General features: G+C 41.4%; 1 protein-coding gene across 1 annotated transcript in view; it reads right to left on the reverse strand.

Annotated features, from left to right (window-relative positions):
- The window catches only part of DCBLD1 (discoidin, CUB and LCCL domain containing 1), a 97,272-nt gene that overhangs the window by 82,586 nt on the left and 2,348 nt on the right, over positions 1-12,338 (reverse strand). Inside the window, exons 4-6 of the mRNA XM_006879149.1 lie at positions 12,172-12,334; positions 11,839-12,075; positions 9,454-9,520 (exon numbers count right to left, since the gene is read on the reverse strand). Of these exons, the coding sequence (XP_006879211.1) occupies positions 9,454-9,520; positions 11,839-12,075; positions 12,172-12,334 (467 nt within the window). The remainder of the gene's footprint in view (positions 1-9,453; positions 9,521-11,838; positions 12,076-12,171; positions 12,335-12,338) is intronic.

The raw sequence follows: 12,338 nt of genomic DNA on the forward strand, positions 1-12,338 counted from the left end.
GATACGGTTCCAATAATTTGACTATAGCTTGGGCTTTATTTGGTATCAAGGAACCAATATAAATAATCTATGTGTGCTTGTGGCATTTTTTTTTCTATAATTATATTTTATTAATTTTCATAAACATTTACAGAGATTTTGGGCTTCCACTCATTCATTGTTGCACTATTCTCTCTACCCTCCTCCCAGTTTGTTCTTGTCCAAATGCCACAGTGCTTGTCAAAGCCAGTTCTGATTAATCTTCTTTGTCAGTGTATCCTTTGCCATTCCCTATCACTCCTCCCTGAGAGAGACTTCACCCTGAGTCATAAGGAAAAGGGGACGGCGTATTCTCTTAGCTACTTCCTGCTGAAAAGGGACGCTGTGGGTTTCAGGGTGAAGATCTTCTCTCACTACTCTAAAGGGCCCCTTTGGCAGTAGGAAACACATAGACTATTATGGAGATTGATTTTGGAATTCAGATGCACTCTTATTGATTGTGCTTGGCTGTACATGTACATATCCTTCAAGATGTATCATGGGGGTGTTGCAACCTAGAAGACACAAATTTGACTAACAAGTTATAAGTACATGAGGTCCTTAGTTTAGAGACACAAATGAAGCATTTAGAGGGAAATGTTAGGAATTTTTAAATATACTTTAAATACTTCAGAGGGAAACAGTGACTTTGTAACAGACCATAATAATATAGACGCAATTACAATCTAAAAACCAAGAGTACTAAATCAACTGCTGTCAAGCTAAGTTAAACTCACAGAAATGTTACATCGAGATTCTGAAGCTGTAAATCTCTATGTGGGAAGATGGTCCTTTTGTCTTCTCAGAGTAGCTAGTTGATTCAGTATGTTCATTCATTCATTCATTCATTCATTTTATTAGCAGCCTTAAACCTCACACACTACAGTACTAGGGGCATCCATGTCCTAAACATGTCTCCAGAAACTCTCTGAACCTTGATAAATGTCCATAGTTGTAGAGGGGCTTCAGGCCTTTTGTTCAGAGGGCCACTATGAGTCATGCTCGTGACTCAAAGGCAATCAACAACAACAAACAACAAATGTAGCCAAAATCTCTGAAGATGTTCACTGAAATTAATAATAATAATAAAAATTAAAAAAAAAAAGAAAGAAAGGAGGAGGGCCATTGAGACCCAAAGGGAAGGAGGATCTCAAAAGATCGTAATGAGCCACCAACTGCTCTGCAAAAGAAAGATGACCAATCTCTTTCTATGTGATTTACAGCTTCTGAAAACCCATGGACAGTGAGCTACAGGCTGGTTCCAACTTGATGGCAATGAATCACAACAACAGGAGCTGGCAGCAACAGCAGGTGCAGGGTCACTTTTCCATCTTGGCAGAGCAGAGACTTCTCAGAGGAGGGGGGGAAAACAAATCTTGGTCCACGTAGTTCTCAAAAATCAGCAACCTGCACTCTAAATTCCTCGGTGTGGGAGGAATTCATTGAACATGTGGTTCCACGGGCTATTAAGTTTCAAGAGAGTCTTCCTTTGAGCCGAAATCTACCACACTGCAATAAAAGGCAAATTCCCTTTTGTGGAAAGCATTAAAAATACTGAATTAAATCCACTCACCCATTTAAAACTAGAGACAGATACTTGAGATGTTTACCTATTTTCCTTGTAGGAAATTTTATGCATTGGCAATTCCAATTTAACCAGACCTCCTAATTTTAATATTCTTTTGTTCTCTGTAAGGAATAATAATGAGATGGAGTAGTTTCCTTCTCCAAGAATAAAGTGCCACATAAATATAATTTACACTCAACCTTTTTGGGCTTATGTTCCAAACACACTCCATCACAAATGAAATAGTACAAATAGTCTGTTTCACTTTGTGATGAAAGGGGGGAGGGGAAGAGAAAGATATGTTCTTTTTCCTTCCAGTAAGTTGTTTTTAATTTTAATTAGAAAATGCTCAATTTTGAGGAATCTCTGTACAGATAAATGTCAAATATATTGACAAGTAAGTATCTCTTGAGATAGGAATTAAGATTCTTATCCAAGAAGTATCAAGAAATACACCTTTTATTTCTGATATTTAGTATCCTTAAAGATAAATGTCTGCACTTTCAAATAAAATATTCACTAAGAATATTATCTCTGATTTCATAAGCAAGAAGAAAGTTATTTGAATCATACAGAAGACAAGAACTTTAACAAGACTTATAGCTGATATAAGTTGGCCAATTAAAAAAAATTCTTTCTCAACAGAAATGATTAGCAAGAAATGATTTGAAAGTCCGTTATTTGAAGTCTAATTCTAAAAAAAGGATAAAAAATAAAAACTAAAACTTAGCCAAAACAGCATATAGAGGAGGAATGAATTCATGATGCTTGATCTAGAGTGAAAGACCAGGTAGAACAGTGGATTAAGCATTAGGCTGCTAACCGAAAGGTTGGTACTTCAAATTCACCAGCTACTCTGTGTCAGAAAGGTGAGGCAATCTGATACCATCAAGGTTTACAGCCTTAGAAACGCTAAGGGGGGGCAATTCTACCATTTCGTAGATGGTTGCTATCAGCATCAACTTGATAGTAAAGGATCTGGCTTGTGGGAAGTCCATAAAGGAAGAGCTTTGTTGGTTAAACACTTGCCTGTTAATTAAAAAAGTTGAGGTCTCAATCCACCAGTGCTGCTTGGGACAACGATACAGCATTCTCAAGACTGCTGCTCTTGTGTACCGTTGAGTTGAGTATGACTCATAGTGACCCCAGGAACAACAGACCTGCATTCTGTCCTATTCTGCACCATCCTCATCATCTCTGACTTACTTGAGCCCACTGCTGCCACTGTGTCAATACACCTTGTTAAGAGTCTTTCCACCCTTTTGCTGAGGAAGAAAGAGGGAACACCTGATCCAAGTCTTTCCAAGCGTGATGAGCCTTTCCAAGAAACATGCCCAAAATAAGTGAGATGAAACTTCACCATTCTTGCCTTTAAGTAGCACTCTGGTTGCACCTTCTCCTAGATACATGTTTGTTCTTTTAGCAGTCCATACGCTATTCAGTACTCTTCTCCAATACAATTCAATGCATTTATTTTTCTTTTGTCTTCCTTATTCACTGTCCAGATCATATTCATAGCAAATGATTGAAAAAACCATGGCCTGAATCAGGCTACCTACCATCTTTTAGTCTTCAAACTGTTATCTTTGTTACTCAGTACTTTAGAGAAGTCACTAACAGTAAACTTTCCCAACACAATATGTCTTTTGATTTCTTGACTGCCAAGAGTGTTGACTGTGGATCCAAGTAAAATGAAGTTGTTGACAATTTCAATCATTTCTCTATTATGTGTAGCCTATCGGTGCAGTGGTGACAATTTCTGTCTTCTTGATGCTGAGATGTAGCCCATTTTGAAGATTGTGGTCTTTGATCTTCATAGCATTTCAAGTCCTCCTCACTTTCAGGGAGTAACATTGTGTCATTTGTATAACAACTTTGTTGATGAGTCTTCCTCCTATCCTGATGCCACATTCTTCTTCATAGAGTCCAACTTCTCAAATGATTGGTTCAGCAGACAGATTGAATAGACATGGAGAAAAAATATAGTTCCGACACTCAACTTTCTCGTTTTTAAACCATGCTGTGTTCCTTGGAAACTCTATGGGGCAGTTCTACTCTCGCCTATATAATTTCTGTGAGGGAGAAATGATTGCATGGCTACAACTGGTTACAATATAACACAGAACAGAAAAGCATTGTTTTTCAAATTGTTAAAAAGTTCTTAAGGCTAATGCAAAGTTAAAAAGAAGCAAAATACAAAAGCATATATAAACTAAGTGGCACAGTAAGTATTAGACACTAGTTTTATTTTTTATGCATAATCTACTCTTCAAAAAGACAAAGATTCTCACCACTGGGCCGAATGGCAGCATCATGATAGATGGTGAAGAGACTGAGATTGTTCATAGCTTTAGTTTGCTTGGATCCACAGTCAATACTCTTGGCACCAGCAACCAGGAAATTAAAAGACGTGCTGCATTGGGAACGTCTTCTGTTAGAGATCGCTCCAAAGTAGTGAAGAGCAATGATGTTAGTCTGGAGAATAAGGTGTGCCTGATACAGTTTTTGAAATTACTTGCTAAGCGTCTGAGAGCTGGACAAGGACTAGGGATAACAGAAGGAGAACTGATGCATTTGAGCTGTGGTGTTGGAGAAGAGCACTGAATATGTACCATGAATGCTAAGCGAATGAACAGGTTCATCCTGGAGAGTGTCAAATTAGGCGGCTCCTTGTAGGCAAAGATTCTGAGGTTTCGTGTGACATATTTTGGACATGTTGTAAGGAGGGACCAGTCCTTGGAGAGGGACGTCATGCTTGGGAGGGTGGAGGGACAGCTCAGGGGAGGAAGACCCTCAATGAGATAGACTGATTCAGTGACTGGGGTCATGGGGGTAGGTGTGTCAGAGACAGTGAGACTGACACAAGATAGAGTAGAGTTTAGGGCTGTTGTACATTGGGTTGCTATGAGTTGCAGGCGACTTGACGGCACATAACAACAACAACAACCTATTCTTGGCATCAGCAGTCAGGAAATCAAAAGATGAACTGCATTAGGGAAATCTTCTGTCAGAGACCTCTCCAAAGTGCTAGAGACTAAGGTGTGCCTGATACAAGCTGCTGGTCTTCACAACTACTTGCTATGAATCAGAGAGCTGGACAATAACTAACGATGACAGAGAAGAATCAATACCTTTGAGTTGTGGTGCTAAAGAAGAGTATTGAACATACCATTGACTGCCAAGAAAACAAACAGCTGTTTTGAAGAGGGTGAAATTGATCTGCTCCTTGGAGGCAAGGACTTTGAAGCTCCATCTCACATACTTTGGGTTCATGGCCAGGAGGGACTGACTAATCTTTGGCGAAGAACATCTTGGTTGGAAAGATGCAGGGTAGTGCAGGAAAGGAAGACCCCAGATGAGAAGGATTGACATAGTAACTGGGTAATGGGAATAGGTGTGGCAGAGGCAGAGAGACTGGCTGAGGATATGGCAGAGTTCAGAGCTATTGCACATAGGGTCACTTTGAGTCACAGGCAGCTCAATGGCACATAGCAATAATAATCTATGTGTTGGTTCCAACTCCACGGCACAAAACAAACCTATCTTATAATTGATGGCTACCTAACACTTCATGAGGCAGTTCTTGAGACCTTGAGGGTAAGGAGTTGTGCTGTCAACCCAAAGACAGGCAGCATAAGTCCTCCCCTAGCTGTTCCATGGGAGAAAGAGGAACAATTTCCTTCCTTGCAATTTAGAGCCTCTAAAAAGTCACTGAGGAGTCAAGGGTGAGTCGGTTTCCACTCCAGGACACATCATAACAACACTTAATAAAGGTCTTCTGCTGGCACAGTGGGTAAAGAGTTATGCTGACAACCCAAGGCCAGGCAGTTCAAATTCACCAGCTGCTCTCTAGAATGATGGCAGTGTTCTTCCTTCCTAAATGTCAGAATTACACCAGAAAGGGCTTCTCTATTTCAAATTATATTGTCAGACTCTCTACTTAAAAACAACAGATGAGATGACATGATTTCAATATGCTGCTCAGTTTTGAGTCTCACACTAGACCCAGCTCTGGATCAGGTTAACAGAGCAGGGCCTGTGTTTTCACTGTCTTTTCACTCCATCTCCACTGAGCATTTAACCCGTCATGGATCTCTTAGGCAGTCAGTAGACAAGTTACACGAAGGCGTAAATATGATCTGTTGGAAGAGGACAAGAGCTACGGAGAAAACTTAAAGCAGTGAAGGAAAACGGAGGTCTCTGGGAATGATGAGTGGGTTACTATTTTTCAAAGGTGGTCAGGAAAATTCTCCTCAAGAAGGAGATCAGAGCAATGAGTTAAGGAAAAAGAAACTATGTAGACATCTGGCTTGACTGTTACCAGCAGTGAGAATAGCACATGGAATGGCTCTGATGTGGAAAGGTACTTGCTGCCTTTGAGAAATATCAATAAAATAAGTATGTCTGATGAAGTGTGGTAACAGTAAGTTCACAGAGGCAAGTGGAGCGAGATGATATCATGAAGGCATTACAAGGGCCTTGATGTTGGTGAAAGTGATCTGATAAACAGAATGAGGAGTAAGACAACCACCTTTTATGTAGTTCTACTATGGGCTAAATGAGAGAAAGGTGGGCAATTTCCTCCCGTGCTGCCTCTGAGATCTACTGATGGGTCAGCTATGAGTAGCTCCAATTAAAATGTACATAACAAGAACAACATATGTGCTAAGGTTACTCTGGTGGTCCACTGGGTAAGGAGCTGCATTGTCAATCTAAAGGCATGTGGTTCTAATCCACCACTGATCCAAGTGAACAAAACAATCTCCTCCCATACCATTTACAGCCTCTGACCCAACACCAGCTGGAGAGTCAACTATGAGTCGATTCTGACTCAGTGGTACTTAACAACAACAACTATGTGCTAAGTGCAATGCCAGGTAGGTTAGGGCCATTTCCTTCTTACCAAAGACACTCTATTGCTCTAATGTGTACAGATAAGAGTTAACTTTATATTTTAGGGCACATGAACAATTGCTTCAAAAACTCTGTTAGAAATAGAGTTCTTTCCAGAAGAAGTTTTTTTTGTCTTAACTAAAATCTTCACTGAACCCTGCAATTAACTTTACTTCACGCACGCATCTTAAAAATAAAAACATACTACTGCATAAGTGAGGGATGTCTAGTTTCCAAGTTGTGTTTTGTTTTTTTTTCCCCCCCATGATTTCCAGGTATGTTTCAGCACCATCAGGTTAAACGGTTCATCTTATGAAATGAAAGGCTCCTAAGTACAGTTTAAGACATTATTCAGAGCTCGATTTCTGCTCCAATAAGAATTTTTTATTTGTTGAATGGTTCTTTTAGCAGATTTCTTTATTTTGGGGTAATACATGGTATAACTTGGAAGCAGGAGTGGCATCCATTTCCTAAATAACTTGCCTCCAGAAACTCTATGAACTTTGACACATGTCAACAGCTATAGAGGGGCTTCAGGCCTTTTGTTCATAGCGTTGCTGTGAGTCATGCTTGACTTGAAGGCAACCAATAGCAACAACTACTACAATACGGTATAACAGTGTTTCTGAGTGCTGCAATTTACGTTCGAGCCAAAAGATATTTTTCTGTTCTTTTCACTTCTCTTTCAAGAAAAGGCATGCTTGCATATAGAACTAAGCATGCCAAGAGAGCTGGGCTTGATAAACAAAATTAATTAGTGGAAGCAGCAGATGTGCTTCCATAAAGAACTTCAGTAGACTATTACTTCGTTTCCACTAATTAGGAGACAATTTGAAAATATCTCCTAAACACAAAGACACTGTTCAGTTCAAGGAAGAAACATTTGCGGAGTGCTTCTGCCAAGTGCTAGGAACAAAAGGATGAGAGTTCCTGAAGCTTCCCTCAGGCACTTACAGCCTACAGGAATGACTACATCTCAGATCTTCTCCTGGACCAACATGAGGGAATATCTGAGCAGGTGTCTGGGTGAATGCAGAAGGGCCACAGTCAATTTATACTTAGTCTTTGAAAGGCACTAGTTTAACACACAGATTGATCAATTAAACCCATTTCTGATCAAATACAAATTAACAATGAGTTAAGAATAAATTGTGTAGGAGTAACACACTCACTGAAAGTGGGTTTTTAAAGCAATTATAAAGTATTAAGTACCTGATCTTATGCTTACAAGCTTCCTTTAAGCAGTGGTTTCCTCTGAAAATTTTTGCCCTCCCAAACCAAAGACACATGGTTCAAATTCATCAGCTGCTCTGTAGAAAAAAGATGGGCAATCTCCTCCCATGTGACTTTACAATGTCTGGAAACCTGCTAGATAGTCTGCTACACATCAGCTCACCTTGACAGTTCATAAAAACATTCCCTCATTCTGTAGGGAAATGGGCTCTGCTAACTCAAAAGCTATGCCCTAATGGCAGTTCAAATTCACTAGCGGCTCGCTGAAAGAGAGATGGGTACTCTCTTCCTGTGCAATTCACATCTTCACAAACTTAATGATGGGTTAGTATGAGTTGGTTCCAACTTAATGGCAATGAATTTTAAAACCTTAAATAAGGGAGTTGAATACTTAAAATAAAGGAGTTCGGATGGCTTATGGGTAAGGAATTGAACTGTCAGCGCAAAGGTACTTGGTTCAAATCCACCAGCTACTCCATGGGAAAAAGATGAGTAATCTCCTTCTGTGCAATTTACTTCCTCCAAAAATTCTTGGGAGGGTCAGCTCTGAGCTGGTTCCAACTCCACAGTACCCAACAATAACAACTGGTGGTATAGTACATAGTGATTTGTGCTGCTAACTCAAAGGTTTTACCTCTTTAGTGGTTCAAATCCAACCCTGGCACCTCAGAAAATAGATGGACAGTCATGTATCATTCAATTTATAGCCTCTAAAACCCAAGCCAAGGGCAATTTGAGAGAGACAGAGTACACTTAAAACACAACAAAGCAATTTATCCTTTGATTAATGCCAATTTCCAAATATTTTGATGAAGAGGGACTAGGAGACTTTTAGACAGGAACACAGTACAAATTCATCCACCAATTAAGGTTATCTTACTCAATAAACCTTATACATCGAGGTAATAAGGCTAAACTCAATTCAAGCCCCTAGGTTTATACAAATTGAATGAAAATTAAAGACCAACTGCATGTGATATTACATGTTTAAAAATAATTTCAGAATAATCTATGTAAATATGTAAATTTAGTTAACCAAATCTACAAGAAGAAGTCTACACAAGAGAAGGGTAAGCTAAGTCAACTCTCTGCTCACTGTCGCTAGGACCTAGGATATTACGGGTTATGAGAGCTAGAAGAGGTGGGCATTTTTTCTACACTGAACAATAGCAGGACACAAGCAAAGCAGCAGCCCTATGAAGGAAGCAGCATTGCTTCAAAGGATCACCACCAAACTTCAACTGGTACAAGAAGGACAAACAATTTCATTGATTAGTTTTTAAAACATTTCAATCAAATTATGGCATTTGTCTCCTAAAACATAACACTATAAAACACAAATAAATGCCTAATATTAAACCGTCTCCAACACAGATGAAGAAAACCCAACTTAAACTTACTACTGTCCAATCAGAACTGAGCTTTCAGTGAAAACTCATAGAAGGATACTACCTATCTTTCTCCCTGGTGGCCTGGTGGTTAGGAGTTGCAACTGTCAAGCCAAAGGCACACACACAGTTCAAATCCACCAGCCACTCCACTTAGAAAGAAGGGTAACCTCCTCCTGGATGACTTACAGCCTTTGAAAATCTACTGGTGGGTTAACTGTGAGTCGAGGCACATAGCAACAACATTATCAAATGCTTCCATCCTCTCAATGCTGACTAGGATCAGAAATAGCTAGGGGAATGTTTAAAAAGTATACATTCCCAGGCACATCTAGAAATACAGATTCAAAATACAGGGCTGGGTCTTCATGAAGTTTCCAGGCAAAAGGGTTGGAATGCCTGAGGAGCCAAGAGCAATGCACTAAAGAGACAAGAAGAACATTAAAGGTAAATGTACTACAGAGTATTTTCTTTTCACCTAAAGCAGACTAGTTTTTTTAAGAATTTCTTCTTCTAAAGGAGCTCTGGTTGTGCAGTGGTTAAGTATTTGGTTACTAACCATTTCAAGCAGATGTTTGAAACCATCAACTGTTCTCCAAGAGAAAAAAGAAATATTGCCGTTTCCTTCCACAAAGATTGTACACAGCTTTAGTTTGCTTGGCTCTGTAGTCAACAGTCTTGGCACCAGCAGCCAGGAAATTAAAAGGCGCATTGCCACGGGAAAGTCTGCTGTTAGGGACCTCTCCAAAGTACTGAAGAGCAATGGTGTCTCTCTGGAGACTAAGGTGCGTCTGATACAGGCCATGGTCTTCGCAATCACCTGTTATGCATCAGAGAGTTGGACAATGACCAAGGAGGATAGAAGGAGAATTGATGCCTTTGAGCTGTGGTGCTGGAGAAGAGTATTGAGAATACCATGGACTGCTAGGAAAACAAACAGATTTGTCCTGGAAAGGGTTAAACCGGGTGGCTCCTTGGAGGCAAGGATTCTGAGGCTCCGTCTAAATTACTTTGGACATGTTGTGAGGAGAGACCGGTCCTTGGAGAAGGACATCATGCTTGGGAGGGTAGAGGGACAGCGCAGGAGAGGAAGGCCCTCTATGAGGTGGATTGATTCGGTGACTGGGATAATTGGGATGGGAGTGTCAGAGACAGTGCGATTGGCACAGGACAGAGCGGAGTTTAGGGCTGTTGTACACAGGGTCACTATGAGTCGCAAGCGACTCGACGGCACATAACAACAACAACAATACAGATTTTGGATCTCTTCTAAACACACCACCAAAACCCTACCACTGCATCAATTCTGACTCTTGCTGACCCTCTATTGGGTTTTTAGGTATACACTATCATGTAGACCTGCTAGCTAGCTACACAAGCAATAGATCTCAAAGTTTAAAATATGTGGTGGTGGTAGTGTTCTGTGCTGTCGAGTCACCGTAAAATATGTCTTAAAAGTAACTGATTATGTCTCTTCACCCAAGAGGTATTGTTACTGGAGCTCCTAGATCTCCTTTCAGCAAATGTTTCAAATCTAAGCTGTACTTTTTGGGAGGAAATAAAAGACTTACCCTTTTGTTGGATCTTTTAACATCCTACACTTAAGTTCCAGGAAAATGTAAGTGACAGGATTTTCTATCAGTCAGTAACAGTACAGTTCCAAGTTCGAAACTTATTAAGAATCAAGTACTGCTGCTCTTCTCAGTGAACTGCTCTACCAGCAGCAAAGCACCCAGGAACTACTTCATGTGAAAAGACAGGAACAGCCTTGGCCAGACTGGAACATGGGACATATATAGATTCAAAGATGTACAGCATTAAAGCTACAACTTCAAACAGTGATAAGGGATTTTTTTTTAAAAAAAAATATTAAAACACGATTAAAATAATATATATTTAATAAAATGAGTTACTGAACTTTTATGATATGCCTAATATTGTCCAACAATGACGTTAGACAAAAGAAATGTAATTGTCATGTTTTCACAAAATGGCACTAAATAAAACTAAGGAATCACTATCAAAATCTCGAGTACCAATGTTTCAGCCTGGGTATGGATGGACACACGGCTGGGGGTGGATGAGGGTGTGTGGGGAAAGCCAGCATTTGGCTTTTTGTTCTAGTCCGTCTAGAAAATGCTGGGTAAAAGAGAGGGGGGAAAGGAGCTGTCAGAGATCCTAGATAGGCTCAACTCCATTCATTCGTTATGAGTAGAAGTAGGGGTGGGGGGACAAACAAAAACTGAGAAAATGCCGCAGAACACCGTCGCCTGCTTAGCAAAAATATTTCCCAGTGACCTTTAACCTCTTTTTATGTGCTTGAATTAAAAGGAACTAAATAACCAGGATTAATAACGTAGAGCACCTGGTATTGTGAGTTGCCATAGAGTTGCCTACTCCTGGTGACAACCCCCAGCCCCTGCCATGTGAACAGTAGAATTAAATTGGGATTTTAAGGCTGTGATGTTTAGGAAGCAGGCCGCCAGGCCTTACTTCTCAGGCACCAACTTTCCTGATAATGGTGGAGGCTTAACCTTGACCGGTAAAGCAGTTTACTACTTTAACCTGCCAGATGCGCAGATATCACTTGGTTGTGGATTAACTTGGTACCGACTACCACGTCTAAAGAATGATCAGCCTAGTGGGGTAAGTCGACTAGTTCAAATACCGAAGGAAAAAAAAAATCTGAGTCGTAAGATTGCAAGGTGGGGAGGCGGCCGCAAGGCTTCCAGGGCCAACTTCCGAAAGCATTGGGAACATTCTGCACAAGCCCGACACACATGCAGGGATTCGGACGCCGCGTAGGCGGGAGGAGGCGACGTGCAGGGCCCGGCCACCAAACTGAACAGCTTTGTCAAAAGGAGCTTTCAGCCAAGCGTCCAGGACGTGACCCTCCCCGAAGCAGCCGGGCCCGCAGTTCCCGACCCCGCGGGCTCTGTCACTTCTCACGGGGTCGGCCGTCAGGAAGTCTGCAAACTAAGTCAACCGGGCTGGAGCGGACGAGAGATCAAGTGGGACGGCGCCAGGCTGATTCTCTTTCTGAGCAGTCGGTGCGAGAGCGACCCTGAATACAGTCACTGAGCCCCGAGCCGCCGTCGGGCAGAGCAAGCGCCCCGCGGGCCGAGGACGCCGCGGGTGTAGGCGGCGAGCCCCACTTCCTCCCCGCCGCCGTCCCTCCAGGCCCAGCCGGCCCCGCAGCCCGCCCGGCGCCCGGTCCCGCCTCCCCGCCTGGGGGCTCC

Source organism: Elephantulus edwardii, unplaced genomic scaffold (genome assembly GCF_000299155.1).
Source record: "Elephantulus edwardii isolate Elephantulus edwardi_28Jun2011 unplaced genomic scaffold, EleEdw1.0 scaffold00002, whole genome shotgun sequence".
NCBI classification, from domain to species: domain Eukaryota; kingdom Metazoa; phylum Chordata; class Mammalia; order Macroscelidea; family Macroscelididae; genus Elephantulus; species Elephantulus edwardii.